Raw genomic sequence first — 26,428 nt, forward strand, 5'->3', positions numbered from 1 at the left:
AAATGGGCGGTACAAAACTTTGAAACAGGATCAACACCATGATTCTACCGTTATGGCTAATCGCTCAACGTCTCTGTATCTGTTTCTGAAGTGATTCGAATCGGCGGCCGGAAAGAAACACTGCCGCACAACCGGGAGAGAGATAGTCGGCACTGCCTCAATCTGCCATCATATCAAAGGGGCAGAATCTTTTTCATCGCGGGGTGGACATCTTCTCGAGTCACGAAAGGTGTTGTTACCGTGGTTCAACGGCTCGGCATGGTCACAGCTTCCTTTAAATGGAGGAGACAAAGTTCGCCAATCTTTCTCAGAGGGCACGGGCATCTCCAAAGAAGGCGCTGCTAATTCTTGTCCGCGGATAAGGGCGCATGTCGCCGTTCCACAGCCTGCCACAAACCTGTCGGAATTATAGCTGGGTATATGTATTTTTTAGAATGTTTCATATATATCTGCGGCCATAGAACCTTGAAAGCACCGCATCCCGTCCGATCTGCGAAGTTAAGCAAGGTATCGCCTAGTCAGTACTGCGGTGGGGGACCACGCGGGAATCCTAGGTGCTGCAGTTTTTCTTTTCTTTTTTTTTTCTTTTTTTTTCTTTTTTTTTTTTCCTTCTTCTTCTTCCATACTCGCATCTTTGATTTGTTGAAGTTTAGTTGAAGTTATGCGATACACCTCTTCGTCCGGGCTACATTCTAGCTCCTTTCGCACTGGTGTATGGTAGATGCAATGCTTGGATTCAGATCAACTAAGACTACAGTAATGTGAGGATATATATACCTTTGCTTTGTTCATGAGAATGGCTATCCACACCCCGTAAACTAGGTGTGTCATGAGGAGCCTCAGCGTTTTCCTCCTTAGTCTCAGCATTCCTCTCTCTAAACATGTCCTGATTGGTTGCCACTGAAATTATTATGCATGCATGATCCTCGGCCTGTCGGTGGCTCGGCTCTCTTGCATGTTTGTCGTTCCGGTGCAACTTCAACTGAGTCCCGATAACTGACGATCGGGTAGAGTCTAAGTACGATGTCACTGCTAGTTTTAGACAGAAACAAATATACTCAATTGACTAAGTGAACATGGCGAAAGCCTAGCACTCCCAGCTTGATATATATACATGAGAGCAGCACATGCCAAATGTGGGAGTTGCTATAGTTAATGATCCAGCCTGACAACAAGCGGGGCTTGGTTGTACCTGATCCCTAGCCAGACCAGTTATCCTTGATCTCTGATCAAATCGGTCACCTGATCGGATCGGCCCTGCCTGATCTCCGATCAGGTCGGCTTTGCGTCGCCCTTTAGCGTCGTCATTGGATCGTCAATTTCAGCATGATTTTGCCTTCACACTCAAGAGCATGATCTTGTCTCTCTGTCACCAAGGCTCTCTCACCATCACACATGTTTTGTCAATGTGATTTGATGCTTGGGGTATATTGCTAGATCAGGACACGCTTCGTGGACTTTCATCAAAGACTATTCTGCTGTCTCGCTGTGTGTTTGTTTATCGCCAAAAATGTCCCTCCGCAGAACTGCCATCTCTTCATCATCCAGCTTCCGAAACAGTATCCCATTCGCTTCCTCGGCTTTAATCGGTCTACTTCCCACCTTATCTACCACAGTTGGCTTGACAGGAACTGCTCTATTCAACCCAATACTAGGATTCGGAAAACCACTCCCCCCACTAACATCGTACAAGCTCGAAGGAGCTGTCGACAGTGCAACTGACTGCAGCGCCAGCTTATTGAACAGTGTCCTATGCGTTCTGAACATTCTTAACACTTCAGGGTTTGCAACGACTCCTTCCCGCAGTGATTCGAGTGTTTCTTCCTGAAAAGCGGATTTGACGAAGTGGAGAATATGAAAGACAAAGTCTTGACGTGGCTTCCAAGCGGCCCGGAATCTGGAGCTTAGGAGGAGGCGGCCTGTGTCGGGGTCGACTAAAGGGTGGAGGAGGGTGGGAGGAAAGAAGACTTGTGGGGTTGCGGAAGGGTAGGTTGGGGGGAAGACGATGTCGAATCGAAAGACGCCGCCGTTGAATGGGCTGTGCTGGACAAAGATCACTGCATGCCATACTAAAAGACGATACAATCGTGGGAGAGTGAAGCTTCGTGTCAATATAGTGAGTTGCCAGACAAAGAAAAGATGAGATTGAGGCACTTACGATGTGTGTCGTCGTCATCGAGCTGGACATAGATGCCAGATGGGCAATTGGATGACAAGCAGAGCTGTGCGTATTGGAAGGAAATGTCGCGCTGTGCGAATTCCAGCTGGAGATGTTGACTCGTTGTCATCTTGAATCGAGCCTTTTCCAGTCGAGCCTTTTCCAGTCGAGCGACCTGTTCGAAGTAAGATACGCTCTTGAGATAGGGATGGCTTACTATGGAAGCATCCGAGACAATTCCTAAGTTTTGGTGTGAGTTGCGGAAAGCTAAGTGTTGTTCTCCACAGCGCGTCCCTACAAAAGATGCACGCACGCACACAGCTCTCTGTCCGCTCCACATCTCCGATATCCGAGCGATTTTTCACAAAGCAACCTTCTCACGACATTCCCCTTGTTACCATCCTTACGACCCGCCACCTCAGCTCACCAGCGCTCGTTTCGCCGGACTCCGCAGCGAGAATTCGCCACAATGTCAGCCGACCCCTTTCAGGTCCGCCTGCACTTTGTCTCAACACTCCACCGAGTCAACGCATCTCTCCCAACCATTCAAAAAGCCCTCTCAACCATCGTCGAATATGGTCCCTCCATGCACTCCGAATTATGGGAATGCATCATGGACGAATGCAAGTCCGGTTCCATCAATCGCCGCATCAACCTTCTCTTCCTCATAGATAGCATATTTACCGACGAGACACTCTCCCCCACCATCCGGTCACTCTTTCGTCGTCATCTTGAACGGGATCTATACGCATTGTTCGATCTAGCAATACCAGAGGGGAGATGGGATGCCTTGTTGAATGTGCCAGCGGTGGAAAAGATCCTTGCTGCTTGGAAAGCTAGACTTGTTCTGGATAGGAGTACGTTTGAGGATTTGGAAACGATGTTGGAGGTGAGGAAAGCGAGCTTGTATGCCTTGTCCCCAGAAAGGAGGAATCTTACACTGCTTCCGCCGAACGACATGCAACGGAGGATAGAGGAAGATCGAGAACGACACAAGCGTCTCCGAGAAAGATCTTGGATCCTGCCCCCGACAGCTTTCACCCATCAATCTTTGTTCGGGACCCGTCCAGAGCAGTTAGATTCAACACATTTGACCAGGGTACAACGACCATCAAATAAGGTGGAGGAAAAAGACGCGGACGGTGATGGGGTTTGGAACACACAAGATCTGGATTTCAATCAGATGTGGGAAGAGACTAGTGACTTCAACGATGATGATGTAGAAGATATCTTAGAGGATGAGAAGTTGAGTTGGGTTCATCAGCCTCCTCCACCACCACCAGCGCTGGTGCAAGCGCAGCAGGTGGCACCGGTCCAAACGCCGATAGCACAGCCAGCAGGTGCCCCGCCTTTTGGCAATGTTCAACCACCAAGAGCACCTGCTTCGATGAGGCTTGCACAGCGCTCCTCATGATCGCTATCCTCACCATGTTACTCGACCCTTGACTCAGTCACATTGTATTTGTACGAGCACACGATCAATCACACACTTGAACATGAGCTTGTTCTTGTACCATTGCTAAGAAAGATGCCGTGAGGTAAGCCTACTGCCTGAAATACTGCGCCATATCATGCAACCTATCAAACATAGTCGACAGGTAACTCGTCTCGTTCAACAACCCTTCAAACTCCTTGATCGCCTCATCCTCGCTCAAATGCAACAAGAACTTATCCTGCACTTTGAGTACCGCTTTGTCCGGCTCCGACCTGATATCTGGAATATTCGCATCCACCATCAAAGTTACCAGATTCAGAATCAGATTTGCGTTCTTTCTCAAATTTGTGAAGGCGGTGTAGCAGAACGCCTTGAACCTCGCATAGTGCGGAGACTGTGTGCCGCCCATAGCATCGACCATTTCCTTACAAACTTTTACTGGTGGAGGGAACGGTTTTGGATCTCGACCCAGAATGTAACCGAAATCGACGTGGAAGAAGTGTCCGTCGGAAGAAAGAAGGAGGTTGTCGAGATGCCGATCTCCCACGCCTAGGAGGTAGGTGACGACACAGTAGCCGGCACAGGAGCGGATGAATGTTTCGAATACCCCTGGGTCAACGCCGTAAGTCGACAGTGAAGTCGGTTGGGGATGGTGAGCACGGAGGAAGTTGAGGAGGGAGTTTTGATGAGCGGAAAGGATGGCTGCGATGGAGAGAGAGTCGACGAACTGCACCATACCGTCGATGCTGCCCGTTGCTAGGACACGGTAGGGGGTCATTTTGAGATCGAGATTTTCGTTTCGCAAAAGTCGATCCATCAGGGAGAAGAGCTGGATGACAAGTTGATCTTGTCGCAAGTCATCACCGTTTTTGAAGATCAAAGTGTAGTTGCCTACTTCGCCCGCTTTCTTGTCATCCTTGTCTTTGCTGCTTCCGCCTGGGCGAGACTCGTCATTGAGGAGGGACCCTTCTTCGTCATCCTCAATCAGGCTTGCTGTGATACTGTGCGGCAAATGTCCACTTGCTTCCACGTCTTCGCCATCACTCGGTTTCACTGCGGTGTTGACCACAGTGGTGAACTCAAGCCTGAGCGGGAAGAGATTACTTTTGAAGATCGAGCTCTTATCCGCTACGATACCTGTCACCGAGATCGAAGCATCCAACGGCAGCATTAGCGGAGGGTCAAACCGATTCAATCCATTCTTCGGATCAGCAATAAGTGCTCTGAGTTTTTCGATCTTCTTTGGCCTCGCGTCCCTGTTCGACCTAAGCTCCTTGGCGCGTCTCGAAAGCACAGCAAGCAAGGTCGCCTGCCTTGTTATCGTCTCCCTTCTCTCTGCACCGCTGGGAAGCGAACCAAGACGGTCCAAAAACCTCCGCTTGACTGCCTTGAACAGCGTTCCTGTCTTCGGATCTTCGCATTCGACCTCGAGATACCAATATAGATTGTTGCCCAGTAAGGGGCTGGCGACACCTCTGCAGATGAGGAAATCGGCGAGACCGCTGCTGTCTTCCTCTGCGCCATCCACTGTCAATGAGTTGGAAGGTGACTTGGCTGGTGGGCGAGTAGCAGATAGTCGACGAGACTCGCTCTCACGGTCACCACTTGCAGATCCAGCCTGACCTCCCGAGCTATGTGTTACAGGTTTCTCGAACTTTAGAGCTTGTACCAGCTGTAACAAATACAAGATCAGCTCTTCGTCCTCTGCTCTCTCCAGCTGACGCACAGCATACGACCTTACACGAGGATCCTTGAATGTAGGTCCGAGCAGCTCGAGCGCATCATCGAGACCAGGCTCAGTCCACATTGGCAAAAGTACCTCCGTAGCTTGCTTCGCCTCACCCTGATCAGTCCATACAACCGATTTCAGGAATTTCGTGAGACCCTTTGGATCGCGTGTGAGATAGAAACGGAACGACCAGACTCGATCCATCTCTGCTGGTGTGAGAACTCGCGTTGGTGGGTATGAGAGGATCTCATTGAGTTCGTCTCGAACTTCTGCTGACGGTTTGAGCTCGCGGTCGAGTGGACCTGATCGGTGCGATCGAACAAGTCGACGATGTTTTGCTTCGACTGGATTCGATCGCATGATTTCAGGGTCAAAGATGGTGAAGAGTGAAGAGGTGATGCGGTTTGGATCTGCTGTCGAGAGTGCAGCCGCTGCAGCCGCTGCTGCTGCTGCCGCTGAACTTAGGTTGTTCGAAGCCGTCGAGACAACGCTTCCAGGACCACCGAGCTCGTGACCTGCTGCTCTCTCGCCACCAATCGACGCTCCAGAGCTAGGCCCAATCATGGCGTTTGACAGAGATGCGAGTCCGTTTGAAGCATCTGCTGACGGCAAGATCGACTCTGCCTCGCAAAACACAATTGGAAGCTCAAACCTCGGCAAGTCGAGATACAAGAACAGCCTGTTGCTAGATTGGCTCTCAAGCTTATGCACCTTCTCCACCTGACGATACGCCAGCTTATCAAGCCAATCCACCCGAGGCAGATCACCTCTTTCATGCCGCTTGATCAATTTCTCCAGTCTTCCCATCTCATCTTTCATCTCGCCGACTTTACTTGGAGTAGCAGTCTCTACACTCCCATCGCCCTTGACTCCCTTCCATACGAATAAACGATGCTGAGCAGACTTGAGCGTGCCTTTCTTGCTGAACAGCGGCAGGGTCGTTCCTCCGATGACACGTGTTGTGTTGCTAGATGCGACATCGTAGATGGTAAAGGTGAGCTGAGCGCCAAGTGGAAGGTCGCAAAGTTTGTAGGGTAGTGTGATCCACTCGTTCCACTGATGTTTGTTGCGAAAGGGTTTGTAGGCTGTTTTGACTGGCACGCTGAGAGGCTTATTGTCGGAAAAAAGTCGGCATTCCACGATGAGGTCCGGGAACTTGCTATGTTGTGTACCCCAGTGTCGTGCTTCTGGCTTCTCCAGGAGCTGTGTGCGAGAGATGCGGTCGAGTGTGCCTTGCAGCGAGGATATGCGGAAGGTGAGGTTGAGGTCGAGGTCCGACAAGCGGACGAAGGAGTAAAAGTCGCGGTCCATGATGGTGAAGCAAGTTTCCTTCGTTATGCTCCAAGGCTATGAGTGCCCCTGCGACTGTGTCCAGATGGTTGCTATGCCAATAAAGTGCAGACGAGGCGCAACGTCCTTCTTGACCTGCGAGCTATTATTTGAACATTGAACTACGATGAGATTGCCGTTGTCGTCAGACCTTTGAGAGCTATGTGCTTCGCAACCTTGGCGTGGCAGAAAGAGTGCTTGGAAAGGGAGAACATGTTGTTTTCGCTACCGTGATGTTGATAGGGCGAGGTTGGCGATACTGACTTCGAAATCGCTGTAGTGTGTCGACTGCGACCTGAGTCGCTTGTGAGCTTGGTGGCTGTTCTGCTATATTTCAATTGAAGTTAGTTGAAGATGCGTCGGCAACTCAAGCAAGATGCACGTGTCACGGCTGAGACACCAAGGCACAGGAGGCTTACTTAAGCGAGAAGCACAATGAGATACATGATTGTTGTCATGGCGACAGCTCAGTGGCACTCAGTATCATAGCAACATAGGAGTACAAATGAAGTGACATGTCCCATCTTGGATAGGACTAGAGCAGCAAATGGAGTATATATATGTGTTTGTCATTTAGGTTCACACTATGAAAGCTAAGCATTACATAGAACATACAGCTGTTGTAAAGGGAGTCTGATCGTGACCCCAATAATGCCATGTATTAATTGTTATCTTCAATTGATTAAGAGTCTGAGGAAGCTATCACCGAGCCAACCAAAACTCATTGACAACAATGGTAGAAGACACCAAAATAAGGATCAAAGGAAGCAGAAAAGGCAAGAACACCCAGGTTCGGGTAGACAACGATGCCATGAACAAGAACAAGCTGGAGGTCATTGACAAGGAAGCCAACAAAGACACTGATTCTGACTCCAACTTCGATGATGGCGACAAGTGATATAACTTTTGCACCCTAGCAAAACTCCTTGAACCCGTGCCAAAGCTCACATCATGCAGCTATTATAGCTGGAGCACTCACATGAAATCTTTCCTCCAATCCATGCCCCATGCAATGAAACATCTCAAGGGAACCTACAACAAGAAGCACCCAAAATGGAGCTGCTCCCTCGATGATGCTTTAATTAATGCCCTGCATGGAACAATCAACACTACCAGAGAACACAATGTAAATTACCTTGTTCTAGATGTAATCAAGGAGTACCTTACTTTCAATCAAGTATGGAGAAAGATCGAAAACAGTCTCATGAACGAAGCCACCAAGATGTCTCACAGACTTGTGCTCATCTCGCAGCTCAATGATACAAAGATGTTTCACTTGGATGCCAGAAAGCTAATTCAAGAGATCCAGTCCATACAGACTGAAAGCAGCCTCCTCGGCAAACCATTTGCCAATGATACATTGTTCTCGGCTCTGCAGAAATGCATGATCTGGCATCTGGTGTATAAGGAGATGGTTGCCACCATCCATCAAATTGATTTCAACACCCTCACCACCACACTAAGCAACTGGCAGACCACTGTCACGAGTGTCCCCATGCAAAAGATCAACCCCTGACAAGCCAGCACTAGAACCGCTGGCAACGATGATCAAAATGAATGGACCAGAGAGACTGAAGCTGAAGCTGACAACAGCCATGCGAGCTTGAGGAACACAGGCAGACCATGCCAAATCCAATGCTGGATCTGCAAGTGACCTGGACATGGTATTAGCCAATGTGACACCTTGGTCACCATCCCCAAAGACTCCCACCTTGCTAAACCTAAATAGGAAGCATGGTGCTCCCTCACCCTCCCATTGAAGTGGCAAGACCCCCTGAACACAAAAGAGACAACTCATTGGATCTTGGACTTGGGGGCAAGTTATCATATGGTGAACGACTATAGCATGCTCATCCATCTGAGAACTTGCCGAAAGCAGATAATTACTGCTGGAAGTGAGGTCTTGGAAGCAGCAGCTATAGGAGATGCAAGCATATCAACAGATTACAGGGAAATCTCCCTACAAAATGTATTATATGTGAAGCACCTTAATGTTAACCTTCTGTCAATGAATTCATTAATGGATGAAGGAGCATGAGTGATATTGGACACAACTGGTGGTCAAATTCTTCTAACAAACAGCATGTCACTCAAGATTGCAAAGAATCACAAGTGAGGACTTTTGGAGTTCTGAGGCAATACATGGCAAGAAAGCACAATGGCCACATTAATACCATTGTTTGAAGGCATTGATGAGGAGTTCGAGCATATTGAGAATGAGCTGAAAGTTTCAAAGCAACAACTATGGCATGAGCATCTTGGACACCCAGGGAGGGATAAAGCTAAGGTGATCACGAGCAAGTTAAAGGATAAGCATACCATGGAATTGGATCCAAACACTGCTCTGACATGTGAGCAGTGTGTATGATCCAAGAGCACAAGTGCTCAAATGGGGCAAGGTAGTGGCAAAAGAGCCATAGGGCCCCTGGATCTTATCCATGTCAATCTAATAATAGATTCGTCCCATGTGATGGAGTACACATGCATGTTAGTGCTGGTCAATGATCATAGCAAGTATGTGTATGCACAGCCATTGACATGAAAGAGTCATGTGTTTACACAACTCAAAAGGATTGTTTCATTCCTGGAAACACAGATGGATCGGAAGCTAAAAGCAATCTGATCCGATCAAGGAACTGAATGGAGAAGCAATGATGCATTGGAATGGTCACTAGAAAAGGGCATAGAGTGGCAAACCACTGTAGGGTACAACAGTAAACAAAATGGATGGGTAGAGAGAATGAACAGGACCCTTGGAGAGAAGACAAGGACATTGCTAATGCAGAGGAGACTACTGAAGAAGATCTGGCTGTATGTGATCAGAGCTGCAGCATTCAAAATAAACCTCACTCTGAGCATTGATAATGAATTCCCTTATCAAGCCATGTTCGGCAAGTTGCCAGAGTGAGCTTTAAGACTTCTACAAGTGTTTGGTTGTCTGGCATGGGTAAACATACCCAAAGTCAAATGGGACAACAAGAAACTGGACCAACGAGCTGTCACATCCATTTTCTTGGGATACAGTCTAGAGAGAAAGGGCTGGCTATTCTACAGTCCAGACTATAATCCGAACATGTTCTGGAGCAATTCAGCAAAATTCATGGAATCAAAGTGCTGGTCAGACAGAACAGAGTGGTGACTGGTTGACACAAAGGCACCTCCAGCGATGATGACAGAAGAGAATTTTGAAGATCTAGGATATAACAAAGAAAATATATTCGATGAAACAGATGAAGGGCCACTACAAGAATACATGGATATGGAGTCAGATTTGGAAGAAAGATTAAGCAGAGGAATGGCAGAGGTGATGGAACAAGGATCAATCGCTGAAGCCCAGATTGACAGTAAATCCTTCAGACTCATAGCGATGCAACTGGAATGGAGAAAGAACCTGGACCCAACCATACATGAAGCAATGAATGGAGAAGACAGAAAGCACTGGGAGGAAGCCATGTGAAAGGAGCTGGATGGATTAGAAGTGATGGGCACATGGGAGATCACCAACCTCCCGAAGGGTGCAAACACCATCAACACATGTTGGGTACTCAAGATCAAAACTGATGTGAACCTCATGCTGACAAAGTTCAAAGCCCGGCTCATGGCACAAGGTTTCACCCAATGCGAGGGCATCAACTACACAGAGGTCTTCGCACCAGTAGTGCCCATCCAATCCATTTGAGGGGTGATCACCGTTGCAGCAATATGAGACTGGGAAATAGACTCTATTGACATAAAACAAGTGTACCTGAACTCTACTATACACCATGATGTATATCTAAAGCCCCCAGTAGGAATCAAAGTACCACCTGGAAAAGCATTGAAGGTAGTGAAAGGACTGTACAGTCTGAAGCAATCGGGCTGAGAATGGAACATTGAGTTAGACTCACATCTCCAGATGATCAGATTTCATTGCATGCCAAGTGCACCATGCCTATACTCAAGAGGGATGGGCAACAAGATCACAATCATTACAGCATATGTGGACAACATGCTGATAACATCACCCAGTTGTGATGAAGTAGACTGCACTAAGCGAGAGATCATGGACAAATGGGAAATGCAAGACAATGGAAGAATCAAAGAATTTCTGGGTATCAAGATCACATGTGATAGAAGACAGAGGAAGATATCTCTGGGTCTAATGGCATACATCAAAGAAATGGTGAACAAATGGTTAGGAGGAGCAAACAAGAAATCTTGGGTACCTATGCTGAGCATAGTGAACATTGCCAGAGGTGAGAGATGTGATACTCAGCAAGCAAAGAAGTATCAAGAGTTGGTTGGCCAACTATTATGGGTCTCCAACACAGCCTGACCAGATATTGCCTTTGCTGTTGGTGTATTATCATGATACATGTCAATCCCAATCGACAGTGCATGGAAGGCAGCCATACACATGGTAAAGTACCTGAACCAGATGAATGGATATCAGTTACACTTAGGAGGGGAGGCAAATGAGCACTCAGATACACCGGTAATGATGTATACCAACACAAACTGGGCATCCAACCCCACAAATGGATGAAGGAGCACCTCGGGGTCAATAACATATGTGTATGGATGTCCAGTGAGTTGGAAGTCTCACATTCAAAAATGTGTAGCATTGTCAGCAGTTGAAGCAGAGTTCATTGCCGCTTCTGAAGTGGTGCGAGAAGCATTGTTCTTCTCATATTTGCTCTGGGATTTGGAGATCACAGATGTTCAGCCCATACTATACACTGATAGCCAGGGGTGCATGCAGGTGAGTAAAGATCCAGCCAAACATTCGAAGTTAAAGCACATCGACACATGGTATCACTTCATCCACAATCACATGCAAGAGGGCAATGTGGTAATCAAACATGTCGGGACAGCAAACAATGTTGCAGATGTCTTGACAAAACCTTTACAGGGTCTCAATACCTCATGATTGGCTAGGATGATAGGGCTGGAGATCCCACCAAAGGGGGGAGTTGAAGATGCATTGGCAACTCAAGCAAGATGCATGTGTCACGGCTGAGACACCAAGGCACAGGAGGCTTACTTAAGCGAGAAGCACAATGAGATACATGATTGTTGTCATGGCGACAGCTCAGTGGCACTCAGTATCATAGCAACATAGGAGTATGAATGAAGTGACATGTCCCATCTCGGATAGGACTAGAGTGGTGAATGGAGTATATATATGTGTTTGTCATTTAGGTTCACACTATGAAAGCTAAGCATTACATAGAACATACAGCTGTTGTAAAGGAAGTCTGATCGTGACCCCGATAATGCCGTGTATTAATTGTTATCTTCAATTAAGTTACTCGAACTGAAATCAGGAGCTGAGTCTGTGCGCGAAGTGCGCGTTCGCATCTCAGGGTCCAACCTCAAAACCTTGAATCGACTCCACACGCATCGAACACCTTCCGCCACTCAACACACCATTATCATCAAATGCGCACCATATCGTACCAATACACTTCCGGATGACAGCAGATGTGTGTGAAGTTCATTGCGTGGAGTACACGCTTACATGCAATACAGAATACAAATGACGGAAAGCATCGATACAGACTCAATTGCCAGGCAGCTTTGCCAACTCTCGACACCTGTTGCCGCTGAACTCCTCGATGCTAATCACTTCGACTCCTGCAGTTTCTTCCTCTGACCTCTTCTCCTCCACTCCGCTGCATGACACCATGACATGGAATCTTGTATCAGAGATCGTGCGTAGCTGACTCTTGCGGATAGTAGCAAACACTTCGGCGTCCAGCTTCTTAATGAGCTCCTCTGGCTTGTCGGGCACTTCGGTCGGCTCGTCGAATGGCAGTCCGTTGATGACATCGCCGGTCCATTCTTCCACAAGCGCGGATGTGTAAAGCACCTCGAGCTTGGTGTCGAGCTCAAGCATCAACTCGATGGGGAACTCGTCGTCTTCTTGGAGCAAGTTCAGAGATCGACAGGCGGGCTCGAGTTGGTCAGCGAGAAGCCTAAAACAAGGACGGATCCACGGATGGAGTCGGACTCGCCAGTTGTCTGCGACGTGGTATGCCGCTTGACAGAGGACGGGAGGAGGGGCGGTCTTTTCGTTGTCGGTCTGCGTCCACTGGCCCTCTTCCTTATCTTCCTTGTCCTTTTCCTCGGTCGATGCTCGCAGGAGATCTGCGAGGATGGCTGACATGCTGAATGTCACAAGACCGTCGTGACCAGGGAAGATCTCGCGGACACGCTCGTCGGGGTCCTCAGGTGAAAAGCCAAATGTCCAAAACTTGCACCGTGGCTGTCGTTTGAACCGCCTGAGATAGCCTGCTAGGACTAGTGTGAGCTGCTCGTCAGTATTGAGAATCTCGTCGACAGCAGCGCGCCGGACGAAGACGTTGACGCCGATTTTGGGATCCTTCAATAGCTTCGCATCCTTGTCAGTATCGAGAGACAGGCGCGCTCCACCTTCAAAGATGCGGACCATGTAATACAGGATGCTCTTCTCGTAGCTCGGCGGGTTTCGTCCTAGGAAGATAACATTGTACCTGCTCCGGATTCCCTCGTACAGGCGAGGACTGATGCGGTACCGCTGCGCCGCTCGCTTGACCTTTCGAATGTCGTTGCGACCTATCTTGAGATCTTCGATCGTCTTCTTGCAAAGAGAGCTATCAAAGATGTTGCCAACGGAAGATTCCAAGGGCGGCGGGTGCTGCATCGAGAAGAGTTGAGATGGCGCCGGGTGGTGCTCGAGTTGCAGTGGCATCATGCAGAGGGTATATGGATGGTTGGCGACATTTCGCAGGGCGGGAGGAATACCTGTGATATAATCGATGTTGTACTTGCCCGAGAATGCAGCGAAGTACTCGAGTCGACCTTTCGGTACACTCTCGCCGCTGGCAAAGTCGTAAGAAGGTGGCTTCTCTCCGGCGTACGCAAGCAGAGCGACGTCGAAGTCTTTCACCTGTTCGGAGACCTGATCAAGAGAAGAGCGAACCTGCTGTGCGTCTGGACCATGTGCTTCGAGCAGCATGGCTTCTTCACTGGCGATGCTGTGTCCCGCCAGAATGTCTCTCAGCCAGGACAAAGGCAAGACCTTATCGAAACGCAGAGACGTTCCGCTGACTGCCAAGCCGAGCGCCTTAATCCGATCGGACGACACGGCCTCTGTTGCACGCAGCGCACCCTCCAGCTCGATGACACTGTGTCCTGCAACAAATTCTAGCCATCCGTGCCACGCAAGACGCTGCGGAGCTTTGCCTTGCGGTCCTTCAATGCTTCGACGGTGAACATCTCTTTCGAGTGGCGATCGAGGAGTTACGTTTAAAGGCGCAGGCTCCGTATTCGGTGCTGTGTCCCAGCCGGACGTCGGGTCATAAGGTGAAAGGTAACCGTTGTCGTGCGGAGGCGACCACAATGCTTGTGGAGTCTCTTTAGGCTGCTCTGCTGCGAAGCGAGCACGACGACGAGGGTTCTCTGTCGCTGACGTTTGTGCCATACTGCTTCGCTTGGGCAATGTGATGGAGGTCTGTGGAAGCCTTTCTTTCCTCGCCTCGTCCTCCGACTCCGGAGCGGGTTGGTGCGGGTTGAATTGACTCCGCACCGCACTCATCTCTGGGATGTTGAAAGGTTCGTTGTCACCGGCTTCTGAGGACGCGGAGCTACCTGTGTATCTAGCAGGCGCAGGTGACGCAGCAGAAGGGGCTCGACTACCGCCTTTGAAATCCTTGACGGGCTGCAGAACGAGCAAGTTTGGCTTGCGCGCCTCAGAGGGCCTTCGCGGCGCAGTGATTGGCCGGCCTACAGCGTCCGTTGGGGTTTGCAGAGGTCCCGCAGCAGGATCGATGGTCTGACGATCCCTGCTACCGCTGCCGCTATGCAAGCGGTTCAGGAATTCGCCAAAGTCATTCTTGAGTTGCACTTTGGGCTCGCGTCGATGCGCACCCTTGAAGCTGCCTGGAGGCGGGCGCGTCTGGGGTGGTTGCGCGCCGGCACCCGACCCTGAAGCAGAGGATGTGGTGTAGCGCACACCTCCAGAGTTCTGAATGGGCGCCAAAGACGCAGGGCCGAGGCCGGGGTAGCCAGGTCCAGAGCTGGGACCCGAACGTCGGAAGACCATTTGACCTTCGTCGTTCTCCGGGATGCTGTCGTCGAGCTGGGAAACGCGGGTGCGAGCAGAGATGGTGCTAGAGCTCGCTCCACCCCGTCCCTTCATGGACACGTCGGACACGATGCGGTCAGCCTGTGTCTTGCTGTACCGCGGCGGACCACCCTCAGCCCCTTGGCCTGCTGCTTTCCGTTGCCACTTCTTCGCCTGGAGCTTCTCCATGCGTTTGATATAGCTGCGACTGGTGCCCTTCTCCTGCACTGGCTCGGTGTCGAGCTCCACACGATTCGCTCGGCGGAACTTCTCGTATCTCGCCTCTTCCTTCGCTTTGGCCTTTGCCCGATCCTTATCCAGCGAGGCCAGGTACTCGCGCAATTGAACTTTGTCGCGTCGGATGTCCCGTCGCTTCCTCTTCTTGGCCTCGTGCGCACGCTGTCGTGGACGGCGCATCACCGCATTATCTGTGTCGGAGTCGTGAGCAGAGTACTCGTTGAGTTCGATCGGGACATCGGCAGGCCGCCCTCCTTGACGTTCCCAATACTCTCGCATCGTGACTGGGCTGTTGAAATGGGACTCTGGTTCCCAGGTTGTCGAATAAATGGGATAACCGGCCCAGACGGTGCGATACTCGATAAAGCCTCGACGGGGGTTGCGACGATGACGCAGAACTGCCTTGACGTCAAAGTTGCCGTCGTAGGCCTTGTCAAGGTGTGCTGTATTGCCCTGCCATTTCTGCCTATCCCAATTTGTCCACGCGCCGAGCCCCTCCTCGCTATCCGAGTTGTGCAGAGAGCCCTCTGAGCTGGTATAGAAGTACTCGCCCTCCTGATACTCCTCCGAATCGCTATAGGAGACCGAGCTAACGTCAGAGACGGTGTCATCGTATTCAGCGTCGTCCATGAGCTGAAGCCGGGCGTCGGAGCTTGCAAATTGGATGGGGTCCCCAGCTTCACCTGACCCGTTGGTGTCTTGAGGGCGAGCAGATGCGCCGCGCTGAGATGGAGCCTCATCATGCTGAGGCTCGACCGCGACAGGCACAGAGCTTGATCTCGCTGCATTAACTTGAGTGGGCAAAGATTGTGCAGCAAGGGCTTCAACCTCGTCTTCGCTTATAATGTCTGCAGGTTGTGTCGGCTCTGTGTTTGGCTGCTCAGCCTGGGAGGGTGAGCTTCGGACAATAAGCGGCCCTAGAGGTGCGTCATCGTCATCGCTGTCTGAGACAAGCATCGGCTCTGTGCCATTCTGATGGCGAGATGGGCCTGAGATGGTGGAACGAGGTGCTGAAGAGTTTTCTTGAACGACGCTATGTGAGGAAGAGGCGCCGTCGCTGTCCTGCTTGGCAGCCTCCTCGGCGGCAGCTTTCGCCTCTGCCTGACGGCGCTGACGTTTTAGCCTGCGCTTCTTCTCCTTCCTGCGCTTCTTCTCCTTCCTGCGCTTTCTATCAATCTCTCGTCTTTCCGCTTTCTTGGCAAGTGAACGAGATGGGGGTGCCCTCGGTGGCGGTCTTGAAGTTGGGCGGAGATCATCATCTGCGTCCGACTGAAGTTCGTCCATCTCGCTGTCGGAAGCTGGCCGTGAAATCGGACGCTTGAGCGAGCGCAGGGGATATCGCGGCTCATCTTCGTCCGATGTCGTGTATGGCAGATGAGGTGGAGACATGAGGAATCACTCGCACATCCGCCCAGCCGGTGCTAAACGCAGCTGGTGGCCGAACTAACGGGAGTGCTGGAGTGTAACGGACTCGCCGTCAGCTTTTGTCGGACACAATTGGACAAGAGTATAGAGTGTGCTTGCCTCGTGTTGGTCGAAGAAGCAGTCGTCGCGCCGAGTGAGCGTCTTCGCAGAGAAGGTGGGTTGTAGACAGGATCTGAGGTGCCGAATAGGTCAAGAAGAGCTTGGCGGGGTCGGATCCAGAAGTGTTTCGGGCGGGTTTCAGAGTTCGCAGCTTGGGCTTATCTTCCAAGAGGATTTGGAGGGGAGACTGGAAAGGTATGTGACGGTATGGAGCCGATAGAAAGGTCAAGATCGAGAAAGTAATTGAGGGTTCGTTTGCTACTGTGTTTGAAGTCAGAGAGCCAAGAACGGGTCGATCGGCGCTAGCTGGTGTATCGTGGCTGAGTCTGAGCTCTCTTAGGCAGAGAATGAAGGAAGGTGATGAGAGAAGCGATGGTCGAGTGGCCGAAAAAAGGCCGGTCAGGGTCTGGCTTGAAAGTAAAAAGGTCAAGAGAAATGAATTGAATGCACTCTCAAATTTCGCGCAGTCAGGAAGAAGGTCTGAGCGCGAGCAACACACACACACACACACACACACACACACACACCAGAGAAGGCCAGGCCGACTCCCGACGCGTAGAGCGTTCCTGAAGATCTTGATGAGTTCGTTGACACATATCCACACATTTCAGACTTGCGACAAAGACAAACTCTCTGCAGCAGACAAGACACACATTGACGGCGAGCAGAATGAGACTGCGCAAAACAAGTGGATTAAAGAAGCTCTAAGTTTTGTTCGGCGCATCCGATTTCATTCCCACGCATTCACGTCTTGCATGCCCTGACTGATGCTGTTGCGGCTGTACCGAAAGGTAACACTTGAAGCAGCTGCCTCAAACCATGCTCTACCGCTTTGTTCTGGAGCAATTTGTCGTTGGTAAGGCCTTATGCTCGTCCGATAATGGCCGAACTCGCCGCCGCAAGCGCAAGCATGAAGATCTGCAGCAGATTCGCCATAACAAAGTGAGTGATAGTCTGCCCAATCTCCAGCCAGCTTCCCTCGCTCTTGACTGCAAACAAGAAGTTCAGCGCCAGCACATCTGCCGCAATTCCTGCACCAAACACCAAGCTGAGTGCCGAATCAAGTCCGAGCCCACCAGGAGCTGTTTCGCCCATCAACTTCAATCCTCGATCGATCGACTTGGGTGTTGTCTCCGTCAATGGGAGGGGTGGCGTTGCCGCCATAAGCGAGAAAACAGCATTGAGAATGAGGAAAGGAACGAGGATTTTGAGGAGCAGCAACGTCGCCATGAGGAACGGGTTGAAGATCGGAACGAGCCGGTAGACGGGTGAAAGGTAAAAGGATGAAATAGAGGCCACATTGCCTGTGCCGAAAAAGCCAATGTGAAGGAAGAAGAGGTAGAACAGGCTGATCCTGAGCTCAGCAAGTTGCAACACTCTCTTGCCGTTGCTTCCTTCCTGACTGCTTGACTGTGATCGCGATTCGTGGAGAGACCCTTCCAGCTTGGCCCACACTAATAATGTTGCAGTGTAGCATCCGAAGAAAAGCACCTCGTCTCGCAGCGAGAGCAGAACAAACACTGGTGCAAATGCAAATACTACGATTGCTAGTCGCTGGCTGCTCGGCTGCTTGACTACTGCCGCTGACTTGCTATCTCCGCTACCTTTCAGCGGGATGGGGCGACAAAAACCGTAGATGAAGGGAAAGACAAGACAGACTGTCAGGCAGATCCATGCCAAGATTTGCGTCGCGAAGGGGAGTCCTTGTTTGAGCTGCAAGGATCTAGCTGAGATGGCAGTGGTGAGCGCAGTGATGATAAGCACAAGAAGCTGGACGCGAAGAGTTTGCAGGGTGTGCCAGAGGTGAGCAGCATACGCCTCTTGGATCCGCTCCACGTGAGCATCTTCGTTCGAGTTGTTGTTGTGTGATGGTGGGAAGAAGAGTTGTGGTTTGGAAAGAATCAGACCTCCCGCTGCCAGGAAGACGACGGCGCTCAACGTAAGCAATGTAATGTTTTCTTCCTTGTTGACGTCGCCAATCGTGAACAGACCCGTCGCGAGGCAAGACAGGCCCCAGATGAGCACAAGACCTTCGTTGTCCGACTTGAAGTCTGCACTCAACCCGACTGCTGGCCATGCGAAGCCGAGCAGGATGAAACCGACGAACCAAGCCGCTCGATGCAGATATCCAATCGCCATCAGCTCCAACATTGCAAGGCTCGCCCATAAGGCCAAGACTGCTTTTTTCACTGAGAACCCACCCTTTGAGCCGGTGGTCTGACGATAAGCAGCGGCAAACAGCGGCAGATCATCAACGACCCGGCCCCAAAACAAGAACGCCAGCGCTGCATAGAGGTAGTATGAGAATGGCATCTCTTGTGCTGCAAATAGAGCGAACACTGCCCCGGATATTGGCGCTACTACGAGCTTCAGCGCGTTGGGTCGATGCCTTGCGGTCGAAGATGCAGCAGCTGGAGATGCCGAGATGGCGCTTTCAGGGAGCATGTGGTTGCGAAGTAGAAAGGAGAAAGCATAAACCATAGATCCGAGGTATCCGATCGTGACGATCGAGCACAGCAGCAACCAGTCATATGTCTGAAGATAGCGTGCACCCTCAATAGCGTCGTCGATGAGCGTGTTGCTAAGATCGACAGCTTCTTCGTATTTGCCTTGTTCAATGCTGGTCAGTATCGCAATGACCCTCTTTTCTCCGGGTTTGGATTCGTCGGCATCCTGCGAAAGCGGTGCAAAAGGCACGAAGCGTACCATGCGGCGAGCACGGTTGCTGTGTTTGACCCGATAGGTCTCGAGAACCTGTTGTGCGTTTGCAGACAGAGCTCGAGCCTTGTGCTCTTCCGGCAGATCAACGAGATCCAGGCGCAAGCGGCCTTCAGAGTTAGCCGGAACAGGTACACCGAGGAGTGTGGCCATGAATGGTGTGATGTCGGCTTGATCGACATCAACGCGTGCCATATCGTCCAGATGCCAGTTGGTGAAGTAAGAGTCCTTCTCCTGCTCTGATCTCGCCAGCTGCTTCTGCTGTGGAGTGGCGGCTCGTGGACCATGGACTCCTGCGCCCCAAGCAACCAGTGGTGTCCGTGTGTTGTGAGGGTCGCCATCTCCGTGATTGCCCTTCAGACTCATACCATGATCCGCTGTGAAGACGTATGCAGTCTTACCGTCGTCTTGAAAGAAGTCGTCCATCAAATTTTCAACCTCTCGTGCAATCGCATCAACGACAATGGTGTTGCCAACATACTCTGGCGAGAGCGGACGGTAGAAGTGACCAGTGGTGTCGAGGCCAAGAAGATGGAGGAAGAAGACAGTGCCGGGCTGTCGCATCTTGCTGCTGAGCTGCTCGTCATATTTGGCTCTTTCGAGCAGCTCTTTGAAGCGGTCAAGCACCCAGAGATCGAGGTGTGTAGCATCTTTGGTGAAGTCCTCGTCTTCTTCGTTGTATGTCCACGTGTCGACACGATCAGCTGCCGCACCCACTGCGAACATGGGCACAATGTCCGGCGAGCCAAAGGCAAACGAATGGCTGGACTGATTAAGGATTGAGTCGAAAGCAATTGGGTTGAGCTTCCATCCTTTTGTGACGGCGCTGACATCTTCGTACATGCCAGCGATCATGGCAACGTGACCTGGACGGCTCTCTGTGGGGACACGCGTGTGACTGAGGCCCCATACGCCTCGATTGCGAGATACGCTGCGGAGGAATGGTGCTGCAAAAGCTATTGTTGGCACATGTATAGCACCCTTCGCCGACTGACCGATGTCTTTGTTTGAGTTGAGCGCGAGTGTATAAGGATACGGCTGTTGGAGAGGATCCTTTGCGAAGGAAGCCCACGAGCCCGATGAGCCATCTTGGCCGAAGTTTGCATCGCGAGTCGTTGACCAGGGGGGCAGAAGCTCAGCTTTATGCTGCTTGAACAATGTATCTGCTCTGAGACCATCACCGACTATGAGCACGAGTCGCTTCGCCGGCGCTGCGATGTGCTTGGAGGTGCCCTCAGGATGTAAAGTGGACCTGGCGCTGAATCGTGGCTCAGGATGAACGACAGGCGAGGTGAAGTAGATGTCAAAGATAGCCGAGATGTAGACGACGTGAAACAGCAAGGTGAGGAGAAGGAAGCGGGCAGAGGAGATCTTGTTCAGCTTGTTGGTCTTTAGCGAACCGGCCCCAGCGCCTGGTGGAACAGGCGAACCAGCATCCTTGCTGGTTGCTGTGCTCATCTCCGTGGCACACTTGCAGCGCTGAGACTTTCTCGAAGCAAGCCACGCTTCTGGTGTCGATGATGGCGGTCCGGATCGAGATAAAAGAGAAGTGTTGGAAGGTGGTGTTGTCTGGAAGAAGCTTGCAGGACCAAGAAGGAAGCGTTTCGGGTTGCTGATCCGTGCATAGGCTGTGTTCAAAATCCAATTCTTCGAATTTGCCGAGCAGACCCTTTGCAGAATTCACTGGCACGGTCCTCATCTCGCAGCTCAGCTTGAGCTTGCTCAATACTCCAAAGGAAGCCATTGTTCACGATGATGGTATGAGTGAAACCGATGAGTTGCGATCGGATGTGTCTATAATACAGTTCAGCAGCAGAAGGAACGGTTGTGAAGAGTGATAGCAGCAGATCATTGCTTCTTTTCGGCATCGGAGCGGATCTCGATACCAGGCGGCTTGCCAAGCAGCTGACCGACTTGAGCGTAGAGAAGGAACTGACCACTGACTAGGAACGCTGTCATAAGTACCCTGGTGCCGAGACCAGCCCAGATACCAACGGGACCGGTCTCGCCTGCAAGACGGATGAGCTTGGTCATTGCGGAACCCTGTCCTCCTCCGCCCTTGTTGATCTTGCTGAGAAGAGTATCGGCGGGATGAGATAGGACAGCAGCTGCAACACCAGCAATCATACCACATCCAAGCTGGATGGTGACTTCACCGGCCTTGCCGTACTTAGCGCGGTCCTCCTTAGAGATGGTGGAGTCAGCAACGGTGTGAGCCCATTCGTTAGTAACGAACTGGCCGATGGCGTAAGGAACCTGTTTGCAGAGGATGGGAGCGTAACCAGCATAGAAGCCTCGGAGACCCTCCTCAGCACCCATACGAGTGACGGCTGAGACAAGACCCTTGGCGTAACCTCGTTCGGAGACCATGCGGATACGTGCTGCCTCGAGAGGTGTCAGGAGAGTGGTCGCAATGACTTCAGCAGCAGCGGCACCACCGAGGTAGATGACTTGACGGTACTGTTGAGCGGTTTCGTGGCTGCCGGCAAGATCAACACCCTTCTTCTTGAAGAACTCGTAGCCAGCAAACTTGGCACCACCTTGAATCAGGTAACCGACAGCAGTGGGGCCGAAGCCAGTGAGAAGACCAGCTGGACCTTCGGAGGCGACGATCTTACGGCCCATGGAAAGCATAGTCTCTTTTGAGCCCTTTGGTTCGAGCTGGATTCGAGTCTTGACGACATCGATGGGTGTCATGGCACCGTGAGTGATAGTGGCACATAGCGCACCGGAGGCGAAGAATCGCGCATAGTCTCCGAAACCGAACGAAGAGGTCAATGCGCCGGGTGCCATCTTGTATCCTGCACTGAACGATGACGGAGACGAGGAGGAGGAAGAAGAGGAGCCTTGCTTCATGCCGAGTCGACGAAGGGCCTCATCGTTGGAAATAGGCGGTGAGGGCGAGTCTCGCGATCCTGCGGTGGTAGTAGTTGCCATCTTGGACAAGGCTGCGAAGATGTCGAGCCGTGGTAACGTTCACCTTGCTTGCCAAGGCACAGAGCAAGCGATGGTGCGCCGGGGTAGAGGAGCGAGCCGCGAAGGGAGCAAGTAAGGTGATTCTAGGCGTGTGGAAGCAAGACTCGTTCGCAAGAGATATGGGCGGGATACGAAGGGTAAACAAGGTCACCTCGACAGGATAAGGCGAGGTCGAATTCCGAGGGAAGCAGAGCAAAGAAGAAGTGACACGAACCAGCTTCGCAGCAAGCAAGCAAACTTAAAAGGCTGGAATCCATTTGTAGTTGAAAAGTAGAGACACCAGTTGAAGATACGTCAGAGTATATCCAGAGTATCCAATTACCGAAGCTTGCAATCACCGAAGCCCGCAATTGCCGAAGCTCACGATTGGCAAAGCTTGTGAAAACACAAGCCGCTTACTCGCGAGCTGACTCAGAAGTGCAAAACACATGAAGGATGACATAGTAATGGTTTAGAAGCTCTCTGCAGGAGTAACATTCGACTCATCCGCAGCACCCTCAGAAGACGGTGTCGTGACCCGGTCATGACCCCTCTCAAAATTATCTTAAGGGGGTATCAAAGTTTTTGCGATTTTAAAAACGCGGGTTTTTTCGAGAGCGCGTTTTTGGAGGGAATTTGAACCCCCCCCCCCAAGGAAAAGCAGGTTTCCAAAAACACGATGAAATCATACGGCCGATAAAATATGTAACCTAAAAGTAAGCATAGGAAGCATGAATCATATGGCCAAAAGGAGGTGTAACCTAACAGTAATCAAATGAAACATAAATTATACAGCCAATAAGAGATGTAACCTAACAGTGAGCATATGATACTTGTCCTGCTCTTGTTGCTATCACCCATTGCTTGCTTATATCTTGCTTTCCTCGTCACACAATGCACTCAATGTAATGTTTCATAAGGTGGTGAGAAGAGTTGTATTGAACAGCAGAAGAGAGAGTGCCTGTCAGATTGTGTAGTGGACTGGCATAACAACTCTGCAGAGATGTCATGAGAATCATCAGTGGAGGAGGTCATGTTGAATGAGTGCAAGGAAGAGGGAGTGAGCAAAAGTGCAATGAGAGTGAGGAAAGGAGAGAAGATGTGGAGTGATAAAAAAACCGCATTTTCGCAAACATGCCTCCTGAGCTGCGTTTTTGAAAATTCGGTTTTTTTTTTCCCTTTGCAGAGCTTATGTAAGCTTTTGCGTTTTTTTGAAAAATGCGCTCTTGAAAAAACCCGGGTTTTTAAAAACGCCAAAACTTTGATACCCCCTTTAGATCAAACATTGGTGATTCATTTCACTGTACCAGAGTCTTAAACTCGTCGCATCGAGACTTATACTTTCAATCTCATAGTTTGCTCCTTCCTTCTTCTCAGCTCTTTTCCTTAAGGGAAAAGAGATCATAAGTCACACTCTCAATCAACTGAACATCTACTTTCCTTCCGAAGTCTGGTAGTCTCCTCAGCCTCTCGAATCGCGCCCTCGTCGTCGTCGTCGCAACCGTCAAACCGGTTCGTGATAGACAGTCTCAATGCATATATATATGTTCTTATTTGTAGCTTCAACCTATTGAAATAAAGTAAGCATTGCAGTAAGCATGCACCTGTGTGAAGGGAGCTTGACCATAGACCCTATATTCTTAGGATACAGTCGAGAACAAAAAGGATGTATTCTACAGCCCGGACTACAATCCAAACATCTTTTGGAGTAACTCAGCAAGATTCCTGGAATCCAAATGCTGGACAAATCATACAGAACAGCAACCAATGGATGTACAGACCCCTCCAGCGCTGGCAGGTGAAGAAGATTTCCATGATTTAGGATACACAGAAGAAACCCTATTTGATGAGACAGATCAGGAACCAATGGACAAATACATGAGCATTGAAACAATTGCCAAAACAGAGGAAGAAGAGATCATGGAAGAAGGTGCAATGATTCCATTCAAAGGTCTACCGAACCCTGAAACTTGGGAAGACAACAGCATGTTTGGACTTACAACAACAGGTGTTGGGGATAAGAAGAATCTGGACCCAACAGTTCACAAAGCACTAGCTGGACTGGACAGAGGACTCTGGGAAGAAGCCATGCAAAAAGAATTGGATGGCCTGGAAGCAATGGGTACATGGGAGGTTGCTGACCCCCACCTGGTGTGAAACCTGTCAATACCCATTGGGTACTCAAGATCAAGACGGACACGAACCTAGTGTCACAGGGTCTGCGCAGAAGATCTTGGGGCCTGCAGTTAGGGTCTGCGCAAAAGACCCGGTGTCACAGGGCCAGATGGATGCGCAGGAAGAAATGGATTCATATGAAGAGACCATGCACAATGATCGTGAATTGGGGAAAAGGGGGTTCCAACAGAGTTCAGTGAGATCAGTAGGACCAATGGCTCTATGGCAGAACTCATCAAGATTGGTAAGAACCAGTCTGCTACTACAGAGTTCAGTGGGAACAGTAATACCACACTCATACAACAGACCTCACCAGCACTGGTCCAAAGATACTCCTATTGCCAATGCCACAAGAGGATAACAAAGAACAAGGAAGATGTCACAGGGCCAGCGGGCCAGCATATGAAGGGTGCACCAAATTGACCAACAGCATTCATGGTAATGTCACAGGATCAGTGGATCAACATATGAAGGGTGTGCCAAATTGATTGGCACCAAATCATTGGGAATTGACAAATCTAATCAGGCTGGTAGTGCATATGATTTATGAGATCAACCAAACTCTGGGTTCCAGGTTAATCTCACAAGGATCAATTGGGATCAGCTGGATCAGCATGCCTCAGCAAGTTGGCCAACATGAGCAAGTGTCAGGAGATTCAGGAAGGAAGATACCAGCATTAGAAGGAGAAGCACACAGAGATAACCACATGTAGGAGCAGGGGACCGAGCTGAGCATCATGTGGATGGTTACCACTCAATGGGTATGTGTGTATAGCCACACAGGACCAAGCACAGGGGTGACCACATGACCAAGGGGTTTGGTCACAAGGTCCAACAAGTGGCTAAGGGGATTCACAAGATAAGCTCGAGAAGGTGGTCGCTGGTTAGGAGAGAAGGAGCTTGTCACGGGCCTAAGCTGCGCAGAGCGAGGGAAGGCCGAAATGATATGAAGGTAGTGTCATGGGCCTGGATGCTCAAGAAGCAGGAGGGCCACTGGTTCATATGGAAGGAGCACAGGTATCAAAGATCTAGTCGATACCATTAGAGAGCATGGTTGTAGTGCAGTCTCCATGGAGACCATGGACTCCTATGGACTCACATGCAAAGGAGGACTGAGCCCATATGCGAGGAGGGGCAGGCACAGCCACGAGGAGGACCAAGCTCAAGGAGCATGCAGATGGTTACCACTCAGGGGGCTCGAGAGACAAGAGTCAAAGGAACTGTCACCAGTCAAAGGAGAAGGAGTAGTGAATAGGGAACTGGCAAGCAGGTCCTGAGGAGGAGGAGCAGTGTCGAAGGAGTTGACACAGCTCAAGAGGCACAGGGGTGCCAAGTGTCAGGGGTCTCGCGCCTGAAACCCAGGTCGGTCTGTCGAGATACTCGGTGACTATCAAACTGTGCGACAGCTATTGTCTCGAGATACTCGGTGACTATCAAGTTGTGCAGTGACAGCAGGTGGCGTTTGTTGTATATACTATCGTAGGTTTCGGCTGACCTCTGTGGACACTCCGTTCAGGGGTAGCTCGGCACGATCAATATCAATGTTATGATGACACCAAGGTCTGGTGTGAGTGTTGATGATGATGAGGTTGATGGTGTTGATGATGAGATTGGTGATGTCGATGATAATGAGGTTGATGGTGTTGGTGATAAGGTTGGTGGCATCAACACGAGTGTCCAGTGTGTTGACTTGATGCTTGAAGTGATCCCCGGACCGCAGTGGACTACTGCCTTCGGTTCTATCTATATCCGGACCGCTAACCTGCTATGGGCGCCTTCGGACGTCAGGTAGTGGTGATACAACACACACACTACGATGAGGAGCAACCTTGATAGATTGCTGCTATGCTGACTGAAACTAATGTATACTTATGCTGAAGTGATAACTAGTTATGGTGAGTAGAGTGGATGGGGATCCACTCGACCTATGATGATGAGAAAGCATGGTTATATACCTCTTCACAGCATTGCCAGCGATGCTGCTCCTGCTCTCTCTCCAGAGAGTACCTTCTTCATCGAGTACTGCTCAGGGGCCTCTCCTGCTTGGCATCCCTGTGCCTCTTGAGTGGTGTCGACTCCTTC

At 50.4% G+C, this 26,428-nt stretch overlaps 8 protein-coding genes and 1 non-coding gene across 9 annotated transcripts; 4 read left to right on the top strand and 5 right to left on the bottom strand.

Moving 5' to 3' along the window:
• Window positions 1-451: 451 nt before the first annotated feature.
• Window positions 452-566, top strand: UHO2_10171. Its single transcript, XR_005960679.1, has one exon. It is a non-coding gene; the product is annotated as a ribosomal RNA (ribosomal RNA).
• Window positions 567-1,470: 904 nt separating this feature from the next.
• UHO2_01351 (uncharacterized protein) lies at window positions 1,471-2,288 on the bottom strand (the record flags this gene model as incomplete). Its single annotated transcript, XM_041553818.1, has 2 exons — window positions 1,471-2,057; window positions 2,159-2,288. The coding sequence occupies 2 exons, from the start codon at window positions 2,286-2,288 to the stop codon at window positions 1,471-1,473; spliced, it is 717 nt and encodes a 238-aa protein (XP_041409752.1).
• A 339-nt stretch (window positions 2,289-2,627) lies between these two features.
• On the top strand, window positions 2,628-3,572 carry UHO2_01352 (uncharacterized protein; the record flags this gene model as incomplete). Its single annotated transcript, XM_041553819.1, has 1 exon — window positions 2,628-3,572. One exon carries the CDS (start codon window positions 2,628-2,630, stop codon window positions 3,570-3,572), a length of 945 nt encoding a protein of 314 aa, XP_041409753.1.
• Window positions 3,573-3,702: 130 nt separating this feature from the next.
• Window positions 3,703-6,633, bottom strand: UHO2_01353 (uncharacterized protein; the record flags this gene model as incomplete). Its single annotated transcript, XM_041553820.1, has 1 exon — window positions 3,703-6,633. The coding sequence occupies one exon, from the start codon at window positions 6,631-6,633 to the stop codon at window positions 3,703-3,705; it is 2,931 nt and encodes a 976-aa protein (XP_041409754.1).
• A 751-nt stretch (window positions 6,634-7,384) lies between these two features.
• UHO2_01354 (uncharacterized protein) lies at window positions 7,385-8,167 on the top strand (the record flags this gene model as incomplete). The annotated part of the gene is made up of 2 exons (XM_041553821.1): window positions 7,385-7,545; window positions 7,618-8,167. 2 exons carry the CDS (start codon window positions 7,385-7,387, stop codon window positions 8,165-8,167), a joined length of 711 nt encoding a protein of 236 aa, XP_041409755.1.
• Window positions 8,168-12,193: 4,026 nt separating this feature from the next.
• UHO2_01355 (uncharacterized protein) lies at window positions 12,194-16,363 on the bottom strand (the record flags this gene model as incomplete). Its single annotated transcript, XM_041553822.1, has 1 exon — window positions 12,194-16,363. One exon carries the CDS (start codon window positions 16,361-16,363, stop codon window positions 12,194-12,196), a length of 4,170 nt encoding a protein of 1,389 aa, XP_041409756.1.
• A 999-nt stretch (window positions 16,364-17,362) lies between these two features.
• On the bottom strand, window positions 17,363-20,674 carry UHO2_01356 (uncharacterized protein; the record flags this gene model as incomplete). The annotated part of the gene is made up of 1 exon (XM_041553823.1): window positions 17,363-20,674. The coding sequence occupies one exon, from the start codon at window positions 20,672-20,674 to the stop codon at window positions 17,363-17,365; it is 3,312 nt and encodes a 1,103-aa protein (XP_041409757.1).
• A 390-nt stretch (window positions 20,675-21,064) lies between these two features.
• On the bottom strand, window positions 21,065-22,153 carry UHO2_01357 (uncharacterized protein; the record flags this gene model as incomplete). The annotated part of the gene is made up of 1 exon (XM_041553824.1): window positions 21,065-22,153. One exon carries the CDS (start codon window positions 22,151-22,153, stop codon window positions 21,065-21,067), a length of 1,089 nt encoding a protein of 362 aa, XP_041409758.1.
• A 1,785-nt stretch (window positions 22,154-23,938) lies between these two features.
• On the top strand, window positions 23,939-24,769 carry UHO2_01358 (uncharacterized protein; the record flags this gene model as incomplete). The annotated part of the gene is made up of 3 exons (XM_041553825.1): window positions 23,939-24,322; window positions 24,450-24,590; window positions 24,653-24,769. 3 exons carry the CDS (start codon window positions 23,939-23,941, stop codon window positions 24,767-24,769), a joined length of 642 nt encoding a protein of 213 aa, XP_041409759.1.
• Between the last annotated feature and the right edge of the window lie 1,659 nt (window positions 24,770-26,428).

This window comes from Ustilago hordei (assembly GCF_900519145.1).
Source record: "Ustilago hordei strain Uho2 genome assembly, contig: UHO2_contig_02, whole genome shotgun sequence".
In the NCBI taxonomy this organism is placed as follows: Eukaryota; Fungi; Basidiomycota; class Ustilaginomycetes; order Ustilaginales; family Ustilaginaceae; genus Ustilago; species Ustilago hordei.